This window comes from Lytechinus variegatus, chromosome 4 (assembly GCF_018143015.1).
Source record: "Lytechinus variegatus isolate NC3 chromosome 4, Lvar_3.0, whole genome shotgun sequence".
NCBI lineage: Eukaryota > Metazoa > Echinodermata > Echinoidea > Temnopleuroida > Toxopneustidae > Lytechinus > Lytechinus variegatus.
Genome location: NC_054743.1, coordinates 33,308,302 through 33,325,700, shown reverse-complemented (window position 1 = coordinate 33,325,700; position 17,399 = coordinate 33,308,302). Strand labels below are relative to the sequence as shown.

The window sequence follows — 17,399 nt, the reverse complement described above, 5'->3', positions numbered from 1 at the left end:
AGGAAAGAAAATAATAAACTAATCGAAGAAAAGTCGAAGAAAATTCCACTTTCACTAGTTTCCATTTATTCTTCAGAACGAATAAATCGAACCTAGTTAGAGTGAAATTTCCTTCTACTTTCCTTTATCAGTTTGCTAATATATATATATTTATATATATATATATATACATTGTAAAGAAAATGATGAAGAGAACAATGGTAGGTGTAGCTTAAATCAAGGTTCCCCAGAGCTATCTACCCTTTGGAAAAATTGGTGATGCCGAAAAATGCCTCTGCCGTGAATCGAACCCGGGCCCCCAGCTTTGAACGTCGGTACCTAAACCACTAGACCACAGAGACGGGCTAGTGGCTAGGCCAAACCAAAGGGTAGATAGCTCTGGGGAACATTGATTTAAGCTACGCATACCATTTTCTCTTCATCCATTTCTTTACAATATTTAAATAAAAAGAGTTGCCAAAAGCTGTTGTACATGATAACTTTACACACACATATTTATGTATATACAGCATACACCCTACTAGATGATGGGAAAGGGAACCATTATATCGCTTCATCCAACATGGTGGGAATTCATTCACAATACTGCCGTAAACTGTGTTGTTGCAGTTTAATTTGTGTAATATTTATTGGGCAAATCAGGAATATAGATACCTGACTAAAAAAATTTGACAATTTTTTTTCAAAAGTGTAAAAATTAAATGTTGTGCTATATGTAAGACGAAACTTGTTTGTGTTCGCTTTTGGATGTTCTTATCTTGGCTTCATTATTGCATCTAAATGATCGCGAACATTGTTCGTACAGTGAATTGTTGCGCTTGATGGATAGTATAGTCAGTTTTAGTCAACTGTCGTATCAAACATCGTATATATCAACTACGATATTTCTGAAGATACAGTCAAAAGACAAGTAAAATAAAGTTTACGTTGATTATTAATTACCAATCGCAACCTCACGTGTATTATCATGAAAAGAAATCAATCGTTTTCAAGCCTTCACTTTTGCGGGGTCTGGTAAACAAATCCCAAACAAATCGGTCGACAAGTTTATTTGACGTCTTTTCAATGAAAGAATAGCCGCTTGCATTCTTACTAAACCTCTTTCACTAAATATTACCAAGGAGATATATGTAAGAGGTGAAATTTCCTTGATATTACCAATGAGAGTGAGCTTCACTGTCAGGCCAGCGCCAGGCTGTGGCTGTTCCTCTCTACACAGCAAAAACTGTGGTGTTAAACGGTGTACATAGAGGACCACACCAGTTATTTTACACCGGTGTGAAATTGGTGGTGTTAGTTTTACACCTATAGGTGTCTACAACACCTTTTGTTGCTACATTTACACTCTTTTAGTGTTATGTATAATCTCTAGGGTGTAATTTTAACACCTCAGGGTGTAGTCCTCTTAACACCAATTTGTGTCAGTTTTAACACCGCAGTTTTTACAGTGTACGGACATGGAACATCAACCAAATCTCGCCATCGTAGGAATACCATGTGGTAGATGATCCCAAGTTCCTCATGCACACCCATCCACCAAAGTATCTTATGAGGTCGTGGATGCAGACAACAGCCCCCATTCCTAACTTTATGTCCAGGATATCAACCTGGATCCAGGAGGTAGAAGTGGCTGTGATGAACCAGTCAAATCTGGCGTCCAAATCAGTAGTCATTGTGGATAGATTGGCACTCTGCAAGGTGATCATACTTGGATAAGTGTCGGAAAGAGAAAATGCACCCCTGCTTGACCGGACGAAATGATCCTGAAGCTGATCTAGATACAACAGTGAAAAGAGTTGAAGGAAAGAGAAATGTTATGTTTCTGCTTTTTTTACTAATTGGTAAATCCAAGTATTAATCCTTTCGAATTTAATCTAGCATTATTAACTAATAAATCGTTTCAACAAGGCCAAATGTATATATATATTAACAGTGGAATACGTTCACGTATTTTATTGGTCAAAGTAATTATACTTGTAGACTGTAGAAAAAATGAAGTGCAAATTAAGCACTTGCAGTGCTTGCATAGTGGTTGCACTACGAGTGCTGATATTTTTAGTTAAAATTTAAACTAGAAAATCAGCACTCGTAGTGCAGTCACTATACAAGCACTTTAAGTGCTAAGTACATGTGATGTACCGAAACAGCATCTTCTTGTCTTGGCAATGTGAGTTACGAAAGACGAAAAAAAAATGTTACACCAATTGACCCTTTCAAAATCCTCGAAATCCAAGAATTTTTAACGATTGAGAAAATGAAATTACAAGTAATAAGTTTAGTCCTTTAAAACTTTGTCACTGTATAGGATTCAGAAGATAAATAATCAGTCTTCTATTAATAAACCTTGAATTTTTTTCAAGTATCTAATAGGAAATTATAAAGAGAGGAAATGGTCCGCTTGGCGACAAAACTTTCTATTCTAAATCTTGGAGTAAGGTAACCATGTACATGAATTGATGTTCTCATATAAAATATCAAAATGTTTATGATAAAAATTATGAGATCGAATCAAAAGCCTTCTTTAAATCGTTACAAATCAATCGTTCACACCTCTACACAAAAGTGCATCATATAACAGTCGAATATTTTCGACAATATAACACACTTCCATAAAACCTTATTGGTTCTCATTTATAAGAAGAGGAAGCACTCTTTTAAGTGTATTTGAAAAAATAATATGACAAAGTTCGTTTATCGATATATAACACTATAATTCGAAGAAATAAAAACTAGTAAAACAAAACTTCACAAATTCCAAAAAGGTAAATTCAACTCGATACATTAATCATGGTCAATCCAACATTGGATAATTGTAAAAGAATGTCCGTCAAAATAATGCGTCTGAACACTGAACATTGAAATATCAAGCATTCTTTTTTATTCATATATTCCTTTGAATATAATAACAATTTCCATGTGAAAAACATTGATTGTCCAAGCTTTTGACCTTAAATGATCTTTGAGTTTCATCCAATGACTTGAAATTTTGCTCGCATGATTACTGATACTTGATAGTCCCTATACATAAATACAAACTTAATTGCATACATCACAAGAATAGAATAAAACATTTTACCTTAACCAGTTGATCCCTCCGCGGTCTAGCGTCCTTGGCAAGGCGTTAATCCACACTTTGCCACTCTTGACCCAAGCAGGTGCTACATGGGTACCCGGTAGGATGTGAAAGTCATATAGCGTGTCCAGAACTGTGTGCGCCTCAACGGCGACTGACTGGAATACTCCACAGGGAGTGGAGGATGTGCACACATTGTGTGCGAGAATTTTTTTTTTTCATTTTTTTTTTCTTATCTAAGAAACGAAAACAAATTACTGCCTAGAAATTTAGTTATGAATAGAATAGGACGTGTACTTTCATTTTCTGCAAAAATCTCAAAATCGATTTTGTTTTTTGGGGTGGGACCAAAATTGACTGATACGACGGTTCAGATGAACGCCGACGGTATGGCGATTAAATTTCATATGTGCCATGGAGTTTCGGAAATAGAACACAACAAAATTTTCACTTTTATGATCATGATACATCAACGTTTATCGTTGTAGAAACATGATAATAATGTTATTCATTCGATTCAGGCCCACTATGGAATGTGGTGTTTTAGATTAAAGGGGAATAAAACCTTTGGAACAAATAGGCCTGTGTAAAAACAGAAAAATAAAAGAGTAAGAATAAAGAAAGTTTGAGAAAAATTTGACAAATAATGAGAAAGTTATGAGCATTTGAATATTGCAATCACTAATGCCATGGAGTTCCTCCCATTGGCAATGCGACAAGGATGTGTGATGTCACTGATGAACAACTTTCCCTTTGATGGACTATAAAATACCCTCAAAATGTCTCTTTTTGCTTTTTCTTATGATGAAATAAACTCTTTATCCAAGATGTATTTATAAAAAATATGTATTACATGCCCTCATGTAGAAAGAACACGTGATCTATGGATAGATGTGATAAAAAAGGAAATTCAAGTGAAATATATACTAAAGTAATGGGAAGAGTTGTTCACAAGTGACATCACACATCTTTGTCGCATTGTCAATTTGCGATCTCCATAGCATTAGTGATCGCAATATTCAAATGCTCATAACTTTCTCATTATTTGTCCGATTTTTCTCAAACTTGTTGATCTGTTTCTTTGATTTTTCTATTTTCATACAAGCTATCTTGTTCCAATGGTTTCATTCTCCTTAAAGTGTCCAGGTTTTTCACGGTGGATGAATACAAACGCGCACACACACATCCATATTTATTTCAAGCAAAACACTTTCAATAAAGTATACAGATCAATAATAAAGTACAAAACATATTTAATACGAATCCGGTATTCAAATTATGAGTACGGAATGTATTTGCAATATATTTATTTGCTAAAGCTGATTTCTATATGTAAACCGAGATTCACATGAATTTCGTAAGATAGATTCTAGATTAATTGTATTTTATCTTTCGATTTTTTGCTAATTCCATGCTTAACGTACATGTATATGCTTGTAATTAAGGGAATATATACAGATATTTCATTATTTTTTACCTTTCAAAAACCGTAAGATATACATTTTCTGAATTTAGGTAAATGATCATACATTTATTATGCAGTATAACATAAATATCTAATGCTTTTAGGATCGTAAAGAACGTCGTAAAGATTCGTTTAGATCTTAGTCTTTGTGATGAAAGTTGACGGTAAAAGAAGGGTTTGGAAATTAAATTGCCAATGTTAAGCAGTATACGTGCACAAAGAAAAAAGGATATTGATTCAATCACTGACAAATATATATCCAGTAATAAAAGTGTAAGTTAAAGAGGTTTAACTGGTTTTTGAAACTATACATTTTTCATTATAGACATGCACTCCAAGAATGTTTGGAGAAAGTGATTTTTTCGTTAAAGACAAATATTTTTGCAAAATACTAAAGATATTGTGATTTATGAGAAACTAAATTCTGCAAGTAAAAAAAAAACTACTGGTCATTCATGTTTCACTGTACGCCAACAATTCAAGCACGTAATGAGATATTAAAGAAATAACGTTTGCTTTCATTCGAGAGGAACAAAAATATGCCCTTCATTCTTAATTATTGTGAGATACAAAAGAAAACAGTTATGGTCTGCGATTCTTAGTATAAGGGCATCTTGCCTAATAGTATCAGAGTGCCATATCTGCAAACAACGGAATTATAGTGCTCGATCTTCGGAGAATTCCAAAAACAATATTTCTTCAAACCATATATTTGCTTGTCTTTCCAAACTCCTGGGCCCAAAACATTATGGTGACTTTGCCATCCAATGACAACTGGCATGAAATACTTGATTTTGATTGGCTTTTGATTAGCGTAAGCAACTGGATGGCAAAATTTCCATAGTCGTAACTTTTATGCAACGGGGACCAGGCTTTAAGAATTTGAACGCGAATCACTCTCTTGGTAGTGTGCTTCTTTCAAGCAACGCATCTATCTTCTTGTGTAAGAGTTTCATGTTGTCCTCAAGATGGCCCACCCGATTCTGGATGCTCTTTTGTGAGCTCTGTGTTCTCTCTGACTCCTGAAGCTGCTTGCCATGCCCTTCTCTGATCTCATGAATGACTTCATCAACCTTCATATTAATATCCTTGATGCGATCCTCATCAGAACTGGGCTCAGCAAGCTGTTATAGAATGGATACAATAGATTGGTTTGATTTAGGTTTCACCATGAATCCTAGTTCTAGTAGGATCCATGGTTTCACCAAACCCTGAAAAAGTGTTTTCTTTTATTCAAGTGATATTCATGACTAGAAGGTTTTTGCATTGTTATTGAGCTTGGTGCGGACCAAAACACCTCTTTTTATTCGGCCATTGCTGCTCTAAATATTGACCAAATTTCATGTTTTGGTATCTTTGTAAAGAAGAATTATTCTTTCAAGTCATGTGTTTAGATTTTTAACAAGATTTTGTAATAAAGGAGAAACTTTTGATCTAAAACATGAAACAAAATATTTTTTCAGCCAACAAAAGTTGTTGTTTTCACACTTAATTTCTGTTTGAGCACACATAATTTTTAGATTATGATAAAGCTGAAGATCTAAGCTTTAATATGATATAATTGTTATAAGAAGATGCATTTTAGATGGGTCAGCAGCCAGCTTTTCATACGCCAAGTACATTTAGCAGCTCAAAAACAAGAATACTGCGCTCTGATTGGTCATGGAGACCACACACCCACGTAAATTCCAATGTTCCCCACAATGGACCTCTGCAAGGTCAAACTCACCATGTGGTAATCTCTTCAAATTACCCGCGCCTGTTTTAAAAAACATTATGAGGCCAATCAGAACTCTGGATTTTATGTTACTCAGTAATTTCAGAAATCTCGTCTTGCATCTTGATGGAAAAAGCTGGCTGCTGACCCATTTAAAAGATGCCACATATCAGGAGCGACATTGTAAGAATGTATAGAGTTTGAGCTTTCTGATGATATAAATAATGTTTTTGCCTAAAACACAAAATGTTGCGCAATTTGCAAGTGAAAACAGAGGAAGAAACTTCTGTTTGATGCATCTTTTCAAGGGAAAAATTCATCTATCAAAATATTTTATTCAAAAGAAATGACCAATATAAAAGAGTAACATTTACCCTTTCCCATGGTATAAGAATAATCAATATTACTCAAGAAGAAAGTGGTTAAATTCTTTGAGAAAGAGAGTTTCACAATTTACGAGATTTTGCAGGGACATAAATTCAGCCACGAGAGGACTTGGATAAATCTTGCTCATTTGCTTGCAGACTGACTGTAAATCTTGAATATTGCCTGAGATGAGGTCGTAGAGTTAATTAGAGGAATTTGAGAAAAACTATACCCATATAACTGAAGAATTACATTAGACAGGCCTCTTCAATTTTTTTTGAGGGGGGGGGCGCGTCATGAGCGATTTTCATCCATTGACTTCATAAATTTGTTATGTTTTTTTTTCTTCCTACTTTGTAACCAGAGATGACAATCAAACTTTTGTATGCATCATCTGATACGGATAGAAAGATTAATAAGCATGTTTTTACTTTAAAAAGAAGTCAATTGTATGGCTCGTATTCTCAAAGGATGTTTCAATTGTACAATGGTACAAGACCATAGACTATGCATGTTTTTGTGCATAATTACCCTAATTTTAATAACCCTAATTTAATTACCATAATTTTAATTTTTTACACAATTACCCTATTTCATCGTGTACGCTAGTGACTAAGAAAAATCCAATCAAAATGCGCACTTTTGGCCCAGGGTGCCAAATAGAAGCGCGATAATAGACCAAGGCCCGATTTTTTTACAGGGGGTGCTGATGTAAATTTGACAAGTAATTAAAGGGAGTTAACTACCAAAACTTGAGGTCATTTTTGTTCCGAGAAAATTCGGCAAGCATGAAAAAAGGGGTTTCACTACATTATTAAGGTCATTTTGGTTTCGAGAAATTTGACAAGTAAAATAAAAAGCAAAAAAAAATTAATACAAAAATTAGGTCATATCGGATACATTTCTTCATTTTTTCACATCTCCCAGAATTCCAGAGGGGGGGGGGGGGTGCTGCATATGGAGAATTATACACACAGCAACCCCAGGAAAATCATGGGTATGCTTCAGCACCCCAGCTCCCCCGTTTCCCAGGGCCATCTAATAGACTCTCTTCTGAGAATACGGGTCTATGATTTTTGACCTACCTGCTTGTTATTGCAGATTTTGATCGCTTTCTTCAACTCTTTCCTCAAGCTGGATATCAGCTGCATCCATTTACCAACCTTGGTCTTTCTAACAATGAACGACTTCCTACGAATAACAGACGAACGCCACACCCATAGAGGAAACTTACACTGCAGTTCCATTACATAATCAACCTAATAAAAAATACAATCATAAAAAAACATGAAACAAGATAAATCAATTTATAGGAGTGAGAGTGACATGGAGGAGCACACAACGACAATAGCCATCTTTTTATGATTTTGTGTACGACCATTGTCGGTATAGGCACTAAGGAGAAGAGGTGGGACATTACCAAAGTTGTCCCCAGAAATTTTGAAAAATGAAGAGAGAAGAAAACGAGATTGATTTGTAAAAAATAGGTATATGCTGTCAGAAACATTTCGAAGCTATAAGAATGCTCTGAACTGCCATCTTACACTCTGGAAAAATGATTTTGCGATATACACATTTTTTCACCCCCCCCCCGTGCTTGACCTTTCCTTTTGTCACCCACTTGTCCCTCCCCCCTCCACCTTGGCTTTTAAACGGGGAATCCAAAAAAGGTGGTGTCCTTTGACCTGATTTATTTTGTCATTTATTGTTTATCAGATAAGCCACTTCCTATAAGCTTCTTGAGCTTCTTCCCCGATCATCGATGTAATATATTGAACTTGAAGTTTGGTGACATTGCGATGTGCGTTTTTTTTTTTTTTTTTTTTGGGGGGGGGGGGGGGTATGGAAATCATGATGGATCTGCACGCCCCCCTCAAAAATAAATAAAGTTGCAAGGGAGCTAGTCCAGCGATCACTAGATAGACATACTATTTTCTGAATTGAAACGGTGGATCCCCACTATCGCCTGCTAGAAAGAAATAGAAATATTGTTTTACCAGGTGGCGCCATCATTTTTGTAAAAGTGGAGCCCTACCAGCAGAAACCTACAATCGCACGGATGTAATACTATAGCGAGTTTTCGTTCAATGACGTATAGAGCTTTCAGCGACTCGGGCGTAATACACAGGAAAGACGATACAGTCGGCAAGGACATGACCACACCCATTGATTTTTCAATAAAAAAAAGGAAAGGCAAAGGAAAGGAGAAAAAGTAGGGGAGAAGAAAAAAAAAAGAGAAATATCTGGATAGACTATGTAACTGTATACCCTGTTTATAATTCAGAAAAGGGACGTCAGTAGTTTCTGTTTGTGTCCACCAAAGTACCCTGGCGTCTGCTCCATGGCCACTATGTGTGGTAAATTAGGGCTATCATAGCAGGAGAGGGTCCCGTATTACCATAAGGGCACTTTCTAAATATTAAAAATAAAAAATCAGAAAGAAAGTTTACTCGAAATGGGGCATGTACGTCCTCCTTTAACCCCACCCCCTCCGATCTGTACTATGGATTCCAGGAATTATGGCCAGTACGATCTTTCAATTTTGACGTCAAACGTTGCATTTTTTAGAAGCACTTGACGTGCTCAACTGGATGCTGCAGCGTTGGCCTATTATCCACTTCATTTCCTTTTCAAGCTCCGCCCCCTCCCGGAATCCCGCCCGATGCACGTGACTTGTAGAAGCATTGAAAGTTTTACGCAGAGCACCGTCAGATTCATTTCGTACCCAGAATTCAACAGCTCAGTTGGCCAATAGTGACTCTGATTTTCTTGAGGTTTCATTGATATTTGGTTGGCTTACAAGTTATTAGAAGAAAGGGAGAGAATGTTTTACTGGTAGCCCTACCTCAGTTTCTCGCAAATTCGTGATAGTGAATGTTTGTTTGATAACTGCTCTTCTGCCATACCATTTTAACAAAATTCCTTTTGCAGGTTAGAATGGAGAGCTTGATAATGTACAATATGTCATTGGATCCTGAATGTGAGCTTTTATTTGTCCTAACAGAAGGTCTTGCAGACATCTTCAGGTCAAGGGGACTACTTTTATTTTGCAGCGTTTCTTCCTCTACTTTTAGTGGTCGGAGTACTTGGTAACTTAGCTTTCATCTACGTAGTCCTTAAAATCCATCAAATACGAATCTCCCCAAACTGGTTCCTATTGAATCTGGCGGTTTCTGACATAATCTTTCTTTCAGTTTCAATTGGACTACGGATTTGGCGTTTTGCTACCTCGCCTATTCTGTATGACGATGCGTTTCTTGGCGCTTTTGGCTGTGTCTTTGTATCTCTATTATCCGACGGGACACATTATGCCTCCTTGTTCTTCATCACACTGGTAACTATAAATCGTTTCTTCGCAGTATGCCATCCTCTGAAAATGAAAGCATTAGATAAGTTGTACAAGAAAACAGTGATAGCCATTGTCTGTTGTGCGTCATGGTTCATATCGATGATAGTCGTTCTTGCTATATTATCACCATCATCGCGTGGTTTCTTCAAAGTAATATGTTTATTATGGCCAACCCTGCCAACTGGAGAACCGCGGTTTGTAGACTACCCAGACACAATCACGTTGTGCCTTACAAGAGAAACGGGGATTGGAATCCTTTGGAGTGGTATGCGGGCCATTCCATTCTTCATCTGTTTTTTAGTCAACGTGGTCTTTTACATAAAGATCGTCCGTGGTTTGAACAGGTCAGGCAGGTTGCGGGTGCATGGTGGAAACAGGAAGAAACTGCAAAATCAGGTCTCGAGAATGCTTATAATAAACGGTGTGTTCTTCTTCTGTTCGTTAGCTCCGTTGGAAGCACTTTCCTTATTTGCCACGATTGTTGGAACATGTGGAATAAGATGTTACAACATATTACGCTCTTTTAGAGGGCCGGCAATCGATGCGATATTAAGGACATGCGAATCTCTGAGATATATCAACTCTGTTATAAATCCCATCATATACACGGCATTCAGTGAAAATTATCGGGATGCTTTCAGGCAAGCCTTTAATGTCAAGAAATCAAAATGAACTGAAACTAATAACCTGCCAAGCGTTCTTAACTAAACAATACACAACACAAACGAGGTTTACGAAAAAACAAAAACACTTCATAAATATTTTTCCTAATCAGTGAACAAATGTTAAACTTGCACTCTAAATGGCGTAGCCGCTTAAAGGGGAAGTTCACCCTGACAAAAAGTTAATTGTAAGCAGAAAAAATAATAAAAAATATTGCCGAAGGTTTGAGAAAAATTCATCCAATAATTAAAAAGTTATTAGAATTTCAACTATTTGATTTGTGACGTCATATGCGAGCAGCATTTCTACATAACGAATGGTAAAAAAAATCAATGAAATGTCATTTTCTCCGAAAATTGAAAATGGTTTTCACTGTAACGTTTGTATATCAATAGACAAATCATTTCATACCCGATCATGAAAAGAAAACAAAATTAAGGCATCAGGAACCATACAAAGTTTTTAATTCATACATTTTATATTACATAACACATGGGGCAGCTGCTCGTTTATGACGTCACAAATCCAAAATTTTGAACTCTAATAACTTTCTTACTCTAACGGATTTTCCTCAAACCTTCACCAATATTTTTTACTATTTTTTCTGCTATTTTCACGACAAAGTTTTCTTCAGGGTGAACTTCCCCTTTAAACCAATGCAAGAACCCTAAATTGCATGTGAGATAGGGCTACCGTAAGGTGCGATCGCCGGCGAATGTTGCAGTTTTTCATGGAATCAAGTAAACATTTTAGTGTTGGATAACGATATGTAAATCATGTTCAGAAATGATAGCACACTTTAGTTTTGAAGGGAAGTTTTTAAAAGATGGCTGCAGTATAAATTAGTCGATAACAGGTTCCATTAAAAACAATGGAAAAGTTGCATTCGAGAGCAATGTAAAGCAGAACAGCTTAAACAAGAAGGTAGAAGTATTTCATTCCAATGTTTTTAGTCTTCGTTATCAATTTCCTTTATGTGATGTATCCATATTATATCTTTGTCAAGAGAACTCTGAGAATATTCAACGTGAAAATAATTGATGTTTTGTAATGTTATTAAAGTAAATATAATGAAATTGTTTCCTTTTTTTCATCTGATAAGAAATATATTAAATGCTATGGTATCATAATCATAAAATTTTCAATTATGCCTCCAATCATCTATTTATGTTGGTACGATTGTTCCAATGGCAGAGATTTATTATAAACAAGGCTTTGCAGAAGAATCGGGGTTTTTTTTAATGAAATTCGACACGTTAGAAAGATATAAGTAATATCTATGTCAGACCGATTATCGAAGGTAGACTTAGTATGTTTGATTTCTATTCGAAATCAAAATAACCTATTGTCATGGATAAATTCTTGTTATATATACATGTATATGTTTATGCATGATACAGGCTAGGAAATTTCCTAGAAAACTCATACAATGCACATATTAAAGCTTTGCTACCCCCCCCCCTCCCCCAACAAGGAAGAAAAGTCTTGACATTGGAAATTTGGTGAAAACAGCTAAAATTGGCAGTAAATTTCGCGTAGAAAGACATACTTTATATTTAATTTAAAAGATTAAAGATAAGAACATTTCAAAATTCAACCTCATACTTTTCACAGAATATTACCTTCTCAAGACAACTTGTACAAGTGGAAAATTAAAAAAAAACATATCAACGTGTAATGATAATGAAACCATTGAAAATTATCTACTTCTACTTTTTTTTGAAAAAAAAATGTCCAAGTCTAATGAAACATAATATCAAAGATTATTCATTTTGTTTTCGAAGAACAAATGGTTCAATTAAGAAAACACTGTTAATTGGATGTAAAATGGGAAATCGAAATTTTGATCTTAATACTTTGATGATAAATATAGCCAGTGGCGGACCGTGACCCCAAGGAGACAAAGCATTGGGGGGGGCACGGCATTGTTCACGAACAATGCAGTGCCCCCCCAATGCTTTGTCTACTCCGGGTCACGGTCCGCTACTTTGATGATGAATAAAGCGCAGCTTATAGTTTATTGTCATGTCAAATGCAACTTTAAGAATTCATGTCATAGTAATTAGAGACTGGTTGCTGAATTTGTTTCATCATTCAGTATTATCTGGACGAATCCGTGTTAAAACAATTTTCTTTTCAGAATTTCAAGAAAATAAGTAATATGTTCATGTTGTAAACAATATATTATTTGGCTCTTCAATAAATTATGCCTATGTAAATATTATACGTTCATGTAAATATTTTGAAAAATATTTACTCAAGCAAGAGGCAAAGATAAAAAATATCTATTACATAATTCAAGTAAATATACAACATGCATGCGACATGATTTTTTTTTCTTTCTTTGATGTCAACAGTCAATTAATCACCCTTTCTCTTTACTTTCTTTTTGGTATATATACTGTACATTTTTATCTTACTATTTTACAATTACGCATATTACCTGATGAAGGTTTTTCCGAAAGCTTGTAAGAAATAAAGAGATGTTCAGCTACGACTGGAGTCTTGTAATTATTTCTAAACTGCAAAACAGCGTATGACCATTTTCAAAGTTGGGTATCCCTTACGATTTCAAATAACACATATTCATACATATTATGCACGAAAAATTTCATTCGGGCCGATTAAGCTAGCGTCACCGGAATAGAATCAGCTCCCCGAATCAGGGACGAATAGGTCCGGAATAGGTCCCAAATCAGAACAGAATCGCCAAGAAGTGACAACTAAGAATAAATAAAATGCCTCCCAGAATCCCTCCGAATTCCATTCGAATACATCCCAAAAGTGGCCTAAATGAAATTTGTCTTGGCCACATTTGGGAGTATTTAGATGGTGTTCGGCTGGTTTTGACAATTTTCATCGAGCTCGAATTCCTCACGATTTTATTTCGCCTTCGGGGAGGGAGAACAGAATGCTCCCGAATCCTCCCAAATACGTGCACTCTGATTCGGGGAGCTCCCTGTAGCAGAATCCATCCTAGGCAGACAATAATCTGGCAGAATCGGTCCGAATTTATTCGGGAAAATTATTCTATTTTGGTGTAACCCTGATTTACGGCCGGGCTACACCGCAACAGAATCATCCGCGAATCCATCCGAATACACGTATTCTTGTGGTTTCGAGAGTATTTTGTTCTCCCTCCGCGAATGCGAAATAAAAATCAGAAAGGATTGGGGAACATTCAAATTAGGCCGGAATGGGCTAGAATCAGTTTTAATTTAATCGGAGGATTTCCAATTTTTTCAGTAACCCTAGTTTTAATGTACATTACAGGGGCCGCGGAACAGTTTCGGAAAAAACGTGTGGGGGCTGCCCCAATCCCCCCCCCCGTTTCCGCTGCCACTGCATCATAATTATGAGCTAATTCAGGAGTACCTGCACATTAAATCAAACACGAACCGAAGTGGTACTATTAAATTTCCAAAGGCTACAGCAATAAAGAACTTGAAGTATCAGTATCTACACCACGTCTATCAAAACGATCACATTTTATGTAGTCATATATTTGTTTTCACATATTCAAAGAAACCTGAAAATATATGTGATTGATTAATTCTATTTCAAGTTCGATTTTAGGAAGTCATGGGCTTATTACACTTTCCTCGGCTGGAAATTTATCTGTTTATGCAATTTATGTCACCCAAAATGTGGTCCATAAGGCCTTGATAACAATTATAAAAAAAGGAACTATGCAAAATGTGATTTAAAAAAAGAAAGATGAAATCTAATTCTTCATTAAATAACAAAATTAGCAAAATCCACAAGGACATTGGGCGCATGCGCGGATCCATGCGGGAACGAAGGGATCTTGCCCCCTTCACTTTCTTAAAAAAAGAGAGGGGAAATACAGAGATGTGAGACTGACAAGGAAGGAGAGGGAAAGGGAATAGGAAGTAGAGAAAGAAAAGAAAAGAGAAAAAAAGGACAAGAAAAGAAGGAAAAGAAAGGAAGGGGGAAAATAAAAAGGTAAATAGGGAAGAAAAGAATAATGAGAACAGGGAATTCTAAAAAGGAACAACCTCTGCCCTATTTCTTGGTTGGTCAAGTTTGCCCTTTTCTTTTTTCCTATTTTTCTTTTATTTTGATTTATTTCCCCTCTCTTTCTTTTTTTTATTGTAAATTTGTGTTAAATCAATTAAAAGGTCCTGCATGGAAATTCAGGGTTTAACGTCAGAGAATGAGAGACTCCTTAAAATAATCAACATAATATTGATGAGTTAAACAATACAATGAATTATAATTGGTATATAAAAAAACATATGCTTGAAAGTGTGAGTAAACCGAAAGCCGAGTGAATCATCAATCATTCTAAAGGCCCCTTTGAATGATCTAATCTACTTTACATAAATCGTAGATTCGTATTTCAAACGAGTATAACAATATATAACATTGAAATATTATCATTGATTGCCTTCGAAAAAGGCAGTTATTGTAAAGAAATCAATAAATCATTTCTAGAACTGTATAGTTTCTAGAATTGATTCAGGAGTATACCTGCACATTACATTAAACATGAACTAAAGTGGTAATATATATTTCCAAAGGCGACGGGACTATATAACTTGAAGTTACAGTGTCTACACCACGGCGATAAAACGTATTATATTTTATGTAGTCGTATATTAATTTTCACATATTTAAAAAACATGAAAATATATTGGATTAATTCTATTTTAAGTTCGATTTCAGGAAGTCATGGGCTCATTACACTTTCCTCAGCTGGAAATCTATCTGTTTATGCAATTTATGTCACCCAAATGTGGTCCATAAGGACTTGATAGCAATGATAAAAAGGAACTATACAAAATAAGATTTTAAAAAAGTAAAATGAAATTTAATACTTTATTAAATGATGTTGTGCGCATGGGCTGAACCATGCGGGGCACGGAGAGGGGAAAGAAAGAGAAAGGGATGATTTCAAGGAAAGAGACGGAAAGGGAGAAGGGGGAAATAAGGAGGGGGGGGGGGTAGGAAAAGAAAGGACAGGAAAGAAAGGGGGAATTAGAACTTAAGAAAATAAAAAATAGGAACATGAAATTATAAAAAGGTGTAGAGGTGTATAAAAAGGTGTAGAGATTTTGTGGCTCAGTGGATAAGTCTCCGGACTGTGAACCACAAGGTCCGGTGTTCAAATCCCACCGCAGATCTAGCGTCCTTTGGCAAGGCGTTTATCTACATTTGCCACTCTTGACCCAGGTGTAGTGGGTACCCGGTATGAAGAACTTCCTTGAATGCTCGATGCGCCCGATCAGGGTAGCCGCATAAAGCCGGGGTAATAGTATGCAGCGCTTAGAAACACTTGTATCAAGCGCTATATAAATGTTGCATATTATTATTATTATTCTTATTAAAAAGTGGTAGCCTTTGCCATTTATTTGTCGATAAATCGAAAAAAATAAAGATGGAAGGAAATAAAGAGGAAGGGAACGATGGGGAAAGAAAACAGATTAAGAGAAAAGAAAGAGTCCCTGCCAAAACGGTCTTCCATCCCCTCTGCAAATGACGAAATATCAGTTATTTACATTTTTCATCAATATTGTGAATCTCGGAGTTTAAAGGCCCTTGCCTCTTTTCCACCCCCCCCCAAAAAAAAAATTGGAAGGAAAAGTGTAAAATATAGGTAGACAAGGCGCGAACTGTTCACGATTCCCTTTTGTGTTGCCAACAAAATGGAAGAAAATGGGGAATGAAGAGAAAAATATGATGAAAATGAAGGAAGGGATAAAGACAAAAAAATAAAGGAAATGAATTGGGATTTAAATGCGTTAATATTTATATAAAAAAATTATCTTGTCATTTTTGCTCCCGCCCAAAGAACTTTTTGCTCTGCCTCTGACACACACCAAGAAACACACCCTCACACACCGGTCCGCCCTAATCCTTTATACGCGATTCCATACATATATAGAGAAAGAGGCACAGTGTGAAAACAAGTTCTGCTTGGAAAATTATACAACAAAGTTCACCAGTCAATATTGAATGTGTCTTTCCCATAAAAGTTTCATAGCAATGATGGAATATAAAACGAGGTTTATTTGAGGTACTCGGTTCAGATATTAATATTTGTCATTTTTTCTCCTTTTAATTCAGAAAGATTAAAACGACAAGAGCTTATTTTCTAATTCTAATTTTTACTTTAGTTTCTAGTAGGCCTATCTAGATTATTGATATTTGACCAGAGCTCATCGAAGAGTTCAGAAGGTTGAGGTTACAAGATTTCCTCCGAAGGGGAGATGAAAAAACATCTTCAAAACTGTCACATTGTTTCCACAGAAACAAAAAAATGACAAGAGCGAAATGATAAGGGATATCAGTTGAGAATGTGTCCTGTTTTCGTCCTTACTGCCAAAGACGTGGCATTATATAACGCATGGGGCTTCATGTCTTTAGCCCCATGTTATAGACTCCCTCTACCAAGCCCCCCCCCCCCAGAAAAAAAACACACAGACACACATGATTTTAGCAACACTTACCTGCATTGTAAGGCGATGCAGATGAGCTTTAGCTTGTATAGCTTGGATGTCATCAACGGCTAAACCGACCTGAAAGTAAATGGAAGACAAGTCTACACGCTCAAATATATGTAATTAATAATCTAATCATATATTTTCGTTTAAAATTCCAGGGAGTCGGCAACAACTGTGCATGTGTTTTTTTATAATGATCTCTGCCACCTTTACACCCCAACCCCCCTCTCTCTCTTTGCTCCGTCCCTGTGTGTTGTTCTGCTCAATATCTTTGTATATGCCGCACTCGTGTGTGTGAG

General features: G+C 36.0%; 1 protein-coding gene across 2 annotated transcripts in view; it reads right to left on the bottom strand.

The window, feature by feature from the left end:
* Positions 1 to 5,182: 5,182 nt before the first annotated feature.
* The window catches only part of LOC121413880 (transient receptor potential cation channel subfamily A member 1 homolog), a 50,300-nt gene continuing 38,083 nt past the window's right edge, over positions 5,183 to 17,399 (bottom strand). For both annotated transcript variants that reach the window (XM_041606858.1, XM_041606859.1), the window contains exons 17-19: positions 17,107 to 17,175; positions 7,707 to 7,880; positions 5,183 to 5,662 (exon numbers count right to left, since the gene is read on the bottom strand). In XM_041606858.1, coding sequence (XP_041462792.1) covers positions 5,432 to 5,662; positions 7,707 to 7,880; positions 17,107 to 17,175 — 474 coding nt within the window. In that variant the 3' untranslated portion in view covers positions 5,183 to 5,431. The remainder of the gene's footprint in view (positions 5,663 to 7,706; positions 7,881 to 17,106; positions 17,176 to 17,399) is intronic.